Source organism: Aptenodytes patagonicus, chromosome 1 (assembly GCF_965638725.1).
Source record: "Aptenodytes patagonicus chromosome 1, bAptPat1.pri.cur, whole genome shotgun sequence".
In the NCBI taxonomy this organism is placed as follows: Eukaryota; Metazoa; Chordata; class Aves; order Sphenisciformes; family Spheniscidae; genus Aptenodytes; species Aptenodytes patagonicus.
The window spans coordinates 157,754,492-157,766,797 of NC_134949.1; the positions used below are offsets into that span (position 1 = coordinate 157,754,492).

At 39.6% G+C, this 12,306-nt stretch overlaps 1 protein-coding gene across 1 annotated transcript in view; it reads left to right on the forward strand.

Moving 5' to 3' along the window:
* RGPD4 (RANBP2 like and GRIP domain containing 4) overlaps nucleotides 1–12,306 on the forward strand; it is a 19,166-nt gene continuing 6,860 nt past the window's right edge. The window contains exons 1-12 of the mRNA XM_076336393.1: nucleotides 1–200; nucleotides 2,702–2,770; nucleotides 3,140–3,251; nucleotides 5,171–5,401; nucleotides 5,819–5,964; nucleotides 7,443–7,635; nucleotides 8,361–8,451; nucleotides 9,386–9,595; nucleotides 10,111–10,289; nucleotides 11,369–11,530; nucleotides 11,871–12,008; nucleotides 12,094–12,240. Of these exons, the coding sequence (XP_076192508.1) occupies nucleotides 1–200; nucleotides 2,702–2,770; nucleotides 3,140–3,251; nucleotides 5,171–5,401; nucleotides 5,819–5,964; nucleotides 7,443–7,635; nucleotides 8,361–8,451; nucleotides 9,386–9,595; nucleotides 10,111–10,289; nucleotides 11,369–11,530; nucleotides 11,871–12,008; nucleotides 12,094–12,240 (1,878 nt within the window). The remainder of the gene's footprint in view (nucleotides 201–2,701; nucleotides 2,771–3,139; nucleotides 3,252–5,170; nucleotides 5,402–5,818; nucleotides 5,965–7,442; nucleotides 7,636–8,360; nucleotides 8,452–9,385; nucleotides 9,596–10,110; nucleotides 10,290–11,368; nucleotides 11,531–11,870; nucleotides 12,009–12,093; nucleotides 12,241–12,306) is intronic.

Sequence of the window (12,306 nt, forward strand, 5' to 3'; positions counted from 1 at the left end):
ATGAGGCGCACGAAGCCCGAAGTGGAGCGGTACGTCGCCTCCGCGCAGGCCGCCGCGCCTTCCCCCAGAGAGGTGAGCGCTGCCGGCGGCGGGCCCCGGCGGGGGCCGCCAACGGACCATCTGCGGCCTTGCCCTTCCCGCCTGCGCCGGTCCCGGGGCGCGCTGCGGCTGCTGGCGGCCGCCGGGCCCGTCGTGCTTCGGTGCGGCCCGTGGTGGGGTCCCTTCCCGCCCCCGCCTCGCGTGGCGCCAGGCCTGAGGGGCGGCTCGCGTGGGGCGGCAGCAGCGGCTCTCCCTCGCTTTCTGAGGGGTGGCCGCCTCCCGCGCAGCCGGGAGGCCTGGCCGCTGCTCCTGCCCGCGCGGAAAAGGGCCGGGGGGGGGGGCTGGCTGCTTTCTGCGTGTACTGCGGCTCCCCGCGCCGTGTCGGGCGGTGCGAGGGCTTGGGCTGCTCTGCCCTTCCTCATCCCTGGCGGTAAGAGGAAAAGGGGGTTGTGGTGTTTCTGGGAGCATTTCTGAGTCCGTATTTACTCAGGGTCTCTTTAAGTCGAGTGAGGTAGGGGAAGCTGCTATGAGGAAGGGCGTGGGGTTTCGCTTACTGGAAGCAGTAAGAAAGCAGCAGGAAGAAACCAGGAGCGGTGGTTTACCAGAGCTGTGCACCTGCGTTTTACACCTGATAAGCCTTAGTGTAGCTTTAAAGATCACACCATCCCTCCAAGTATAAGTACAGCATTCTTGAGTTTTGTGAGAGTGTAGTTCCTAAGGTTCCTGAGTTTCTTTTTTCTAGAAAAATAACTCAAATAGGGGATACGGGAGACACTTTCGATTTTATTTTATGTGCCGTGTGATTAATATTCTTGTCTGTATGAATGCTTTGTGAAATAATAGTATTAAGAGAGGGAGAACTGGGAGAAAATAATTTTCCTGCTGTATTTTAGTAACTGGACAGAAGGATGAGGAACTCTGCATGATTGGATACCTTTCCATTACATCTGGAAAATGGTATACAGGTCACAATGAGCAGTCTGATGCAATTCATGGGAGCTATTTAATCCTGAAAGATCCTGTTCTGCTACTCTGAACTGATTTTTACTGCGGAGGTAGAATATTCAGCAGTGTGTTGTATAGTGTGAATGCATCCATGTTCACCATTATGCAGTAGGGCCTTTACGCAGGGCCTGTGTACATTATCATCATCATTTGTGCCTTTCCCAACAGCAACAAAATTGTCCTTTGACTTTTTTTAATTGACTTGGGTGCTGTTTAGACCAGATAATATCAAGTACATCACTGCCAGAATCAGAGATGCTCTTTAATTGTTTTGATATTCCTATTGAAGTCAACAAAAAAAAATTCCTCTCCTCTTGTGCTTAAGACCAACTGGTGCATATTTAGTTGGTTGGTTGTTTGTTTTTTTAAGTAATGCTTGCAACTAATTATATAGCACAGTCAATGGTGGAAATAGTTACTGGTTTTCTTGTGTGGATTTGGGGGGGTGCTTATAAGGCTGCAAAGCATTTATTTTGAAGTTTCTTTTCATCCATGTTTAAAAGGAGATGCCAAGTGTGACTCCACTCTGACAGATTTCAGTGTTTCCTTTTTATAGTATACTTCAAAAATACAGACTGAAAACTTGAAGTACCTTAGGAGGCCCGGTTTCATTCTAAATCACTTCTTAAAATTTTGCATGAATTGGGGGGGTGGGAGACTAGTAATTCAAGTGTATTCAAAATGTACACACTTGTTTGGAATCATAGATGTAACTAGTTCCAGTATTTTTTGGTTCACAGGCAAAACCTGCTTTTGAACTGATACTGGGAGCTCAAGCTTTAAATTTCTGTCTTGTTTACTTCTACCTTGAGGATTTTGCTTGTGACTTAGTTCTTTAGCTTCATTCCTTTTGTTCTTTTCCTCCTGTCCATGCTGCTGCCACCTTGCGCTCTGCCTGCTCTCTGTGTGTTTCTTTTTGTTTTGCTTTTGTTGCTTCCTTGTTCTATCGCCTAAAAAATATCTTTGGAGATGTTTCACCTTTTGCCTACAGGGTGTGTATGTTCAAGTTATCTTAGGCCGACAAGATCAGAAATAAATTACTGCAGAAATACATTTCTTACCCAAACTGAGAATGACTTAGGTAGAAGCTGCTTTTTCCTCAAGTATATTTGAACAGTAGTGTCCGATGACAGTACACTACAGCAGGGATAAATGAGAGATCTCTCTTGGTTTGTACGAATTTTTTTTTTCTTTGCAACATTGCAACAGAAGAGATTAAATGTAGCTGACCCCATTCTTCCACTCTCTTTAATCAGAAGTGTTTATGAAATGCCACATGTATAAGGGCTTGTTGCTTGCTTCACTTGTAATCTCTATTTTGCCTAGTAGCCTTTGCCAATTATAGGAAAAACTTACTCTTTTAATTCTTAATCCTACATCTTTCAAAAACAAACCCTTAAATATAAGGATTGGATTTTAGCTGGTAACTGTTTGTCAAATTCAGTCATTTAAAAGTATTATGTATTGCTGAAAAGAGGGCTTACCCTGTTGAATTATTTTAAAAGTACCGTATGTCTAAAGTATGTCTGTCATGTTTTCTCCTTCAGAAATCGATGAAAGGATTCCTCTTTGCTAAGCTGTATTTTGAAATAAAAGAATATGAACTTGCTAAAAGGTAACATATGTTGATGTATGTTTGTTTTTCTGTTCTCTAAAGTGTAAGAGAAAAGCTAAATGAATATGAAGTAGACCAGAGAAACCAAGATCAATATCATGCTGTTTTAAGGTAGCAGTAAATGTGGGTATTGAGTGCCATTTAAATCTTTATAAAACAACAACTTAAGATTAGTTATGTGTTACTGAAAAACTTACCTGGTTGAAATGGCTGTTTTTTCCCTCATTGTATTATGTAGTTCTTACTGTTTCTGGGAGCTACTGCTTTTTTTTTTTAATAAACAGGAATACTTGCTGGCAAGTAAGTAGCATCTGTACATGTAAAACAATGTTGCTTCTTACTTTAAGGTCCAGGCAAGGTATCTAGAACAAAATCCGTCTGTACTTCCTGTATGGCAGATTAAGTTATCATAATAGGTTGGGGGGGAAGAGTATTACTGAAAAATATTGGTCAAGTAACTGACTTTTTTCCCCTCCATAGGTATATATCTACATACCTTAATGTACAAGAGAGAGATCCCAAAGCACACAGATTTCTTGGACAAATTTACGAAGCTGAGGATAACATAGAAAAAGCTTTTGGGTGTTACAAGGTAAGTACTACCCTGACCCCTAATGTCCTGCTTTATTCCTTTGTAAATGGACTTTTAAAATCCTTCTGGGCTGGACATTCTCAAACCCATAGAAGAAAACGTGTTCCTGGAAGAACTGTATTATTTGTACACATTTGACAATGAAAAGCATATGAAGCACTGCAGAGGAGATTCTTCACTTTATATCACTTGCTGCAGTAGTATATTTTTTAAGTTGATTCTTTGGTTTTTTGTTCTGGGCTTGATCTTTGTGCTACCTGCTGTTAAATTCTTCCCATGTCATACATGGCCTTTTGGACTAAGGATCTGTGACTGTTGTAGAATTCCTTAATGTGGACTGTGATGACAACAGGAATCTAATTGCTACTAGAAGACTGTAGGCCTAGTGGGGTTTTTTTCGGTTGGTTTTGGAGGGGGTGGGGGCAGAAGGGAGGGGCGAATCTAATTTTGATGAGGCAAGCATGTAAATGTTGAATTCCCAATTGAATGTCTTTGTTCTGGTTTTGGGGAGGGAGATGATATGCTCAGAAGTCTGGTTGCCAACACAACTCCATGAAGTGCTATCACGCTTCTTAAACTGTCTTAGCTTTTTTTTTTTAGTGTCCATATCTGGGTAGACTAGAGGTCCTTATAGTCCTACTGCCTGTGTATAGCAGTAGCTGGTGGTAGATGCAGAGGGAGCTGGCTTTTGCATTATTTCTCTTATGCTCTCCTGAATTCCAGCAGTTGTATCTGGGCGCTGTAAACTAGCGGTGACATTTAGAAAGTCTTTTTTTAATATATTCTATATTGATAGATCTAACTGATCTGAATAGCTGGGTCTGTTTGAGGCATAACTTTCCTTCCTGTTCTATATGGATTGTAAGATCAAGTTACTTTTTTTTTCCCTCCTGTGTGTGCATGGGGAAAACTAGCGTTCCGTGGAGTTGAACCCAACACAGAAAGATCTTGTACTGAAGATTGCAGAGTTACTATGCAATAACGACATTACTGATGGAAGAGCAAAATACTGGGTTGAGAGAGCTGCTAAGCTCTTCCCTGGGAGTCCTGCTGTTTACAGGTTGAAGGTAAATTCCAAATTACCTCTGTTCTGTGGCTTAAAGAAACTTTCAGCTTCTGACTGGACTGCTTTTTGCATGTCACCTCACGCAAAACTCTTCTTGGCTAAATTATTTTAGAATCTTTAATATTAAATCCATTAGATGTCACTTTCTTTGCAGTCTGACATTTTTGTCTAGCTTTCAAGAAAGCTGCAGCTACAGGCTTTCGTACCCTTTTTAATGTTTCAAGGTTAATCCTCTTCAGAAGTGCCGAGAAACTGTGTTAGTTATCACATCTGAGAAGTTAAGACTAGATAGGCATTACTTGATCTTTCTATTGTGCGACTGGCAGGAAAGTAGCAGGCCTGTGAACTCAAGCTTTCTTGTTCTATGCTGCTTTTTTGCTTTTAAATCTGTATTCTGATCAACTCTGCAGAATGTGAGAAATGCTGCAATTCTCACATACTGTGTAAATGCTTTCAGTCATGCAATCTCACTTTTGCACCGTTATATTAATTTTGTGTAGCTAAGCAGCAACCACATTGAAGTCTTAAGATGTCTGTCTTTTTTTTAAGCAAGGTAGTCTATGGCAGGGTATGCTGTCATTGGAGCAAATGGTTTGACAAACATTACTTACCATTACTTACCATTGCTAAGAGGCAAATTCTTCTGAGGATTTTCTTATATGATAGTTATCTCCATTTTTAAATATTTGAGTATTTTGTCAAACTTTATGTAATACCTCAAAGCTATTAAGAGTAGTGTAGTTTGAGTAATGTAGTCTACATAGTGGAGGAAGGAAAACTGTCTGGTACTGTAGTTGCTGAAAAGCCTTACGTGGGAAATGAAATATTAACATGTTGCCTTCATGTTTAACAGGAGCAGTTATTGGATTGTAAAGGTGAAGATGGATGGAATCAGCTTGTTGACTTGATTCAAGCGGAACTTTATGCAAGACCAGATGATGTCTACATAAACATCAGACTAGTTGCGCTCTACCGTTCAAATAATAGATTAAGAGATGCTGTGCTCCATTGTCAGGAGGCAGAGAAGAAAATACCTTTGCAGTCAAGCTTGGAATGGTGTTCCTGTGTTGTAGAGACATTTGAGGTGTTTAATCGTATTTTGATCCTGTGATAGTCTTCCATATCCTTTTATCCTGGTCTATTTCTCTTAGTGTCATTACTCTGACAGCTATTTCTCAAGTGATTTAACTCCTTCAAATGCAAGTCTACTGAAACCAGTGGAATTACAAAATACTTCTTGGTTTTTTTAATTGGAATTTTCTCCCTAAAATTAAGCCTTACAGAGCTTTTGAGTTTCTAACTTCAAAAGCTGAGTTCCATTAGGGATAAAATTGCTCCGGCAAATAGTTCCCTGGAACTTTGCTGCTGAAGAATATGTTAAGGTCTCACCTGTGAAACTGGATTATACAGTAAATGCTACTAATATGTTTTGGAGAAGTACTGCCCTTGCCTTCATGGAAGGATGACTGTTCCTTATCCTGTGATGAACTTTCTTCTTTAGGAATATCTGGAATCTTTACAAGACTTGGAGTCTGATAAAAATAACTGGAGAGCTATCAAGAAAGATCATCTGCTGGCCTATTCCAGCTTTGTCAAAATGACACTTTCTTCTAGAGATGTTCAGGAATGCAGAGAGGCACTTGAAAGGTAACGTTTTAACTTTCCTCTAGTAAAAAAAAAAAATTCTCTAAGAATTGTTCTTTTTTTTTTTTTATCTGGGTCACAGAACATCTACCAAGCTTTGATTTCACTGCTTAACTTGTTTGTGGATGGGAGAGGCGATTCTCTGTACTAGCCACTAAGAATGGTTCTTACTGGGTTTGAACCCCAAGCTATCTTTTGACTGAGAGGCAAGCATTGTTTGAGTAGCATACAACCATGGAGAAGGCTCACTGATATCCTGGGTCAATTAACTTTGTAACTTCTTTCCCTTCAGTAAGAGAATGTTGTTCTATACTTCAGCAATTGATTAATCCAGATTTCCCAGACAACTAAAAAATCCCAAACACCCAACAACAAAAAAACAAAAAAAACCCCCACCAAACCCACCTCTTGTGTATCAGCTTTGTTCTGGTCATTTTGTTCTAAATTAACACAACACATGCTGGAATAATTAGGAACTTAAGGTATATAGTATAATTGGGAAGGAGGAAGCCACTTGCAGTAAGAACATTCTCCTTCAGGGAAAACTGATGGTGCTACAGGGCCAGTTAAGCCAGCTGACTTCAAGGTGTATCATCTGTGGCGCACCTAGAGCAGTACAAAACAATGTTTGTAGTCAATGTGTTGATTAAGATCTGTGTTCCTTTCCTTGTGTTACCTTCCCCTTGCTGGCTTTTATTGACTTCCCTTTGTTCCTCAATTATGCAATGGCTGTTATATTGTCTTTTGTAAAATTATATTCTTCAGTCTGTTAATCTTGAATGAGTATTTGACGCAATACAGACAATGGATGCAGAATACTTAATGCCCAAGTATGTTTTATTTTCTTTTTCTCCTCTAACATTGACCAAAACTATCTTGGGTTTTCTGCTGCCATTTTATTAGAGCCTTTCAGGGTGATTACATCTGAAGCACTTCCAGATCATGGCAATGCTAACAGCCATTATAGTTCTGTCAGGTAATTGCAAGAGTGTTTTAACTGTTTTCTGGAAAGCCTCTCCTGAGTGGGGGTTGTGTACTAGCCTACAGCTACTCAGATTTCTACAGTACCTTCTATTTTTGAAGAGCCTGTCTAGCTGTATTTTGGGCCTTTCTGATGAATGAAGGAAAGGGAAGAGCCAGAGTGCCTGGTGCCTCCTGCATCTCTTTAAATCTGCAGTAGTGAACAAGTTTATCCGTGTGGTTTGGGAGAATAGTTTTGAAAGCAGCTGTGCAAAGATGTGCTGAAAAAGACTGTAAATGTCTAGGTAATAATAAGTTTTACTTCAATAAACTAGGTTGAGAGCTTGGGAGTTTGAGATCACCACTGTACTTTCTAGTGCAACTAAGGTTTAAGCAACGGAGATGGTACTAACCGTTGACTCACGAAGTTACTTGATTCACCGTTAAATAACATCAACCAAAACCATCTGCTATAGCTTTTACCAGGACTCTGTTTAGAATGAGTCTTCTCTACATTTTAGTTTTGATCGTGTACTTCAGTCAGTGAAACCATACGTGAATGGGGCTGATGAGTTGTCTCGTACCTTTGTGGAAATGAAAGGACAGCTATATATGCATGCTGGAACTTTGCTACTGAAAATGGCCCAAGATAATGAGGCACAGTGGAGAGCTGTGTGTGAACTAGCAGCATTGTGTTATCTGATAAGTTTCCAGGTAAGTAATTTTTCAGTTTATGCCTTTAGTTGATGCAGTTCTTGAAATGGTCTTGCTGTACGTGTCTTGAACTCCTGTATTCCTGAGATGAACTAGTGTTTGTGTGCCTAAGGAAAGACTCCCTCCTCACTCACAAAACCCTACTTTTTCACAATTCTTTAAAAGGTTTCAAATGACATGCATAGGGTAAAAGGGTATCTTCAGCTGTTTCCCTTGTTGGAGTAACCTGATTCTTAAAGGCTAGTGAGTTTATTTCCTACAGTATATTCCCTTTTCTGTAATACAGCTGAACACATACATTAAGCTTACTGCTATAGGGAGGGAAGGGGGGTGAACTGAATAGTTCCCATGTACTTGTTGCATAGACAGCAGAACTAAAAAATCAAGCTTAATTCTTTGCCTTATGAAGTAAAATTGATTGTCCTTTTTATGCCACTGCTTGCGTTCCAGGTATTACTTGCTCTTGTGCGCACTTAATGTTACTTGCAATAGCTATAATTGCCCGCCTCAGGGTTTTGTGTGTTTTTGGTGGGTTCCCCGCTCCCTCCCCCCCCCCCCCCCCCCAGGATATGTGACATAGTACCTTCAGAATGAATTATGTATTTTTTTCTATAGTTTTTCTAATGCTAAAAAGAAGCTTGTTTCCTAATTCTTAAGACTAAATGATCTAGTTGTGTGATTCTCATTGTGAGAAAGCTGTAACAATTCTCTCCTTACCTCACCAGGTTCCTAAACCAAAGTCAAAACTAATAAAGGGGGATCAAACTGGACAAGATATGCTGGAAATGTTGGCCTGTGATCGAAAAAGCCAGTCTGGTAATAAAAATAGCTACATAGTTCCATTTTAGTGTTACGGATAGTTACTTTGAAAGCTAAGTAGTTTGTTAAAGAACACATTCATTGTCTTGAAACGTAGTGTTAACACTTCAATGGGCAATAAAACCTTCTAGATTCTGACTACATATGTAAAACAAAACAGTAGTTTGATCCTGACACCTAAAGTTTTTTTCTCCTCTTTAGCATGCTAGTAGAGTGTGTTCTCTTTTTTTTCAAATGTGGGTGTGTTTTTCCTCCTTTTTGCCTCTCCAGCACACTAAGATAGAATTTAACTTCCATGGTCTCTTAATCCACTGGAAGTGGCTTCTACCTGCTGATACTATTTTGCAAGTATTGTTAGGCCCAAGAGGAAAAGAAAATGTTACTGTTCCCTTATGAAAATGTAGGTTTCATAAGGGGAAATCCTGATTCCCACCCAGCCTTCGGTAGCAAGAACAGTCCAATGTATCATCCTCTTAATTGTTCATCAGCTTTGCTCTTTTTGCTGCTAAGTATAGACAGTTTTTCAGTCTACAAACTCTTGCAGGGCCTAGATGAAAACAAATGAACCCACTAGACATCAGGTTCAATTGTTTCAGAATGGATTTTGTAAGACTGAATTCTTCCTATATTACAGCTGCTTATTTTAAGGACAGTTGCAATGCCCCTACAATAGTAATAATAAGTTAGCTTTGTTTTCCTGAAGAACTGGATTTACAAATGCCTTAGGATTGTTGTCACTAAAAGCTTGGAAAGCCTGTGTGCTGAAACACTGAGCTAATTACAGGGAGAACATAACTTAATCTGTAGGTTTCATAAGGGGAAATCCTGATTCCCACCCAGCCTTCGGTAGCAAGAACAGTCCAGTGTATCAAATATTACTTTCCTTATGTTTACTGCTTTATTTATGTGAAGTGATATTTTTGTTTCCTAGGTCATATGCTGCTGAACTTAAGCCATGGCAAGCAAGACTTCTTTAAAGAGATTGTGGAATCTTTTGCAAACAAGAGTGGTTCGTTTACATTGTTTGATAGCCTGTTTGAGAGTGGAGCTTCTAGAGAGAGATCTTTTATTGGCACGGATGATATTGGAAATGTCAGTACACAAGCACCAGTGCAAGTGGAACTTAATAAATATGATATTGGTAAGAGGTGTTACTTTCTGAAACTCAGCACAACTTTCTGTACCGGAAGCTCTTCGACAAATACTTCATATTGCAACAGAAGACAAATACCTGGAATAGCTGTCCAAAGTTGCCCTAATGTCCTAGGCAAGACTTAGACTTCATTGCAAAGCAAAGAAGTGCTTCTTGAATAATTCCTTAAAGATTTTGGAGAAGTAAATAGGCTTGCTAAAAATAGTCGCCTATTAGACTGAATACGGTGAGGATGGAAGTGAAAGGAAATCTGAGAGTCACCCCTTCGGAAGCTTATGGGGTTGATGCCTTGAGCACTCAGATGAACTGTCTACTTGATAAGTTTGGCTAACTTGAAGTTCGTAATCTTTCATAAATGAAAGTTGGAATTTTGATGCTCGTTGGTCTGCGAAGTATCTTTGGCTGCTCTGACAGAGTGAAATGTGAAATCCAGCTTTGATCAGATACAAGTCTTGCTGACTCGTAGGAAGTTGACATCTATGTCCAACTTTGTTTTTGCATAGGTGCTGTTCGAATGCACAATGGCAGTCTCCAGCACCTTGTGTGGCTTGGCTTGCAGTGGAACTCTATGTCAGTCTTGCCCCCAATGCGCAAATGGTTAAAACAGCTTTTTCACTTGCCCCAAGAAACATCGAGACTTGAGACAGATGCTCCTGAATCCATTTGCCTATTGGACCTTGAAGTAAGTAAACTCTCCAAGTTCTGAAATGTACTATACAATTTAAGTTTTTTGGTACTTAATACCTTTTATTTATTTATTTTATTTTTACAAAAACAGGTATTTCTACTTGGGGTGGTATTCACTAGCAACTTACAATTGCAAGAGAAGTTTAATTCTCACTACGGTGCACATCAGCCTCAATTCTTACCATTGCCAGTGTGCAAACAGCTCTATACCGAAAAGCAAAGATCCTGGTGGGATGCCGTTCGTACTCTTATTCAGAGAAAAACAATGTAAGGCTTTTTCAGTTTGGAAATGTTTGACCAAGCCTTTAGGCAGCTTGTGCTACAGCAGCTTGGACTGGTCCCAGTAGATTCTTGTGAAATTAAATTTCTTTTTTGACATACCTTGGACATTGAAGCTTTGTTGTATTAGGGACTTGATACACTTGAAAGATTTCTAAAAACGGAATTTTCATTTCTAACAATGCATTTCTAAACTAGAGGCAGGTTAGGACTAAAACTGCGGGCTATATTCATCAAGCAAGTAACACGTGAACAGATGAAAAATAGAGAATACTAACCAAGGAATGTTTCTTCTGATATTCAGACCAGGAACAGCAGCAAAACTGAGGCTTATTGTACAGCATGGAATAAGTATTCTGCGAACACTGGAGAAGCATGGCCTTCAACCTGCCTTAATTATATACTGGGCAAAAAGCCTGCAAAAAACAGTAAGCTGAGATTATTTTTAAATATGTAGAAGCCGAGGTGTCTTTCTCTCATTTTCCAAAACAGACAGAGAGGGGGAAAAAAAAAAAGTCAGATAAGAACGTATTATTGAGAACTCTTGTTTATTTTGTCAGGCGAATTAGTTGTTTTAGTCACCCTGTAAAGTACTCTGTCTTAAATCTTGGGGGGGTTTACATCAAGAGCTATGTAAAGTAACATAAACTCTAGTGTTATTTTCTACATGTATCTCAAGTGTCAGAGAAGCATTCTTGAAACTTTTCAAGAAAACAGGAGAAGGATATGTATGAATAGGATTTTGACTTAAATTTGTTGAAATGACATGTGCTCCTATTCCCTTTTCTTCACCAGGGCATTAGCCTTAACTCCTTCTATGACCAGAAGGAATACATTGGACGAAGTGTCTACTACTGGAAGAAAGTTTTGCCTGTGCTGGAAACTATCAAAAAGAAGAGGAGTATTCCTGAACCAACTGATCCTCTCTTCAAACACTTCCATAGTGTAGACATTCAGGTACAGATTGATTAAGCCAAGGTTGAAGTAGGGGAGGGTCTATGTCAGAATCTTATGTAGTTGTGGGATTTTTCTCTGCATTGTGCAATTCATGTTGTTATTACTACAAAACTCGTAATGATAAGATTTGGTAGTATCAGTGTCTGATAAAGGGGGAAAAAAAAATCTCTCCTTACAACTTTATTCTTACCTTTAAAACTGTGTATATGATTGGAAGGCACTGAACACCCTTAGTACCAACTTCCTTTAAAAAGTATTTTCCCTGTATTATAGGGAGAAAAATAATACTGGATGTGTAATTCCACAGTTAGGTATGAGTTGTCTTTCACTTTCTTTGTAGGTCTTTCAGGTTGCAGCGTATGAAGAAGAGGCATGTATAGCATTTGCAATGCTGGATGCAGTTGATGGCAAAACTGATGACGCTTTATTAGCATTTGAAGCTATTAAGAACGTGGTTTCATACTGGAATCTTGCCGTGGTAAGTTTATAAATTGCATTACCCCAAAATGCTTTGCTTTATGCACTTCTGCCTGATCCTAATTAATCTGCGTCCTGTTCTTTAGATCTTCCAAAGAAAGGCAGAAGAGATTGAAAATGATGCCATGCTGCCAGAAGAACAAGAAGAACACAAAACCCATCTTCTTAAAAGCAAGCATTATCTAATGAAGATCATTGAGGAAAGCTCCTCAGATATGTCAGTAACTGAGAAAGTAAGTAATTCTTGCTTTAAAAACTTGTTTTAAGGGATGCAGTGGCTTTGGTTGCTGTTTCAAAAT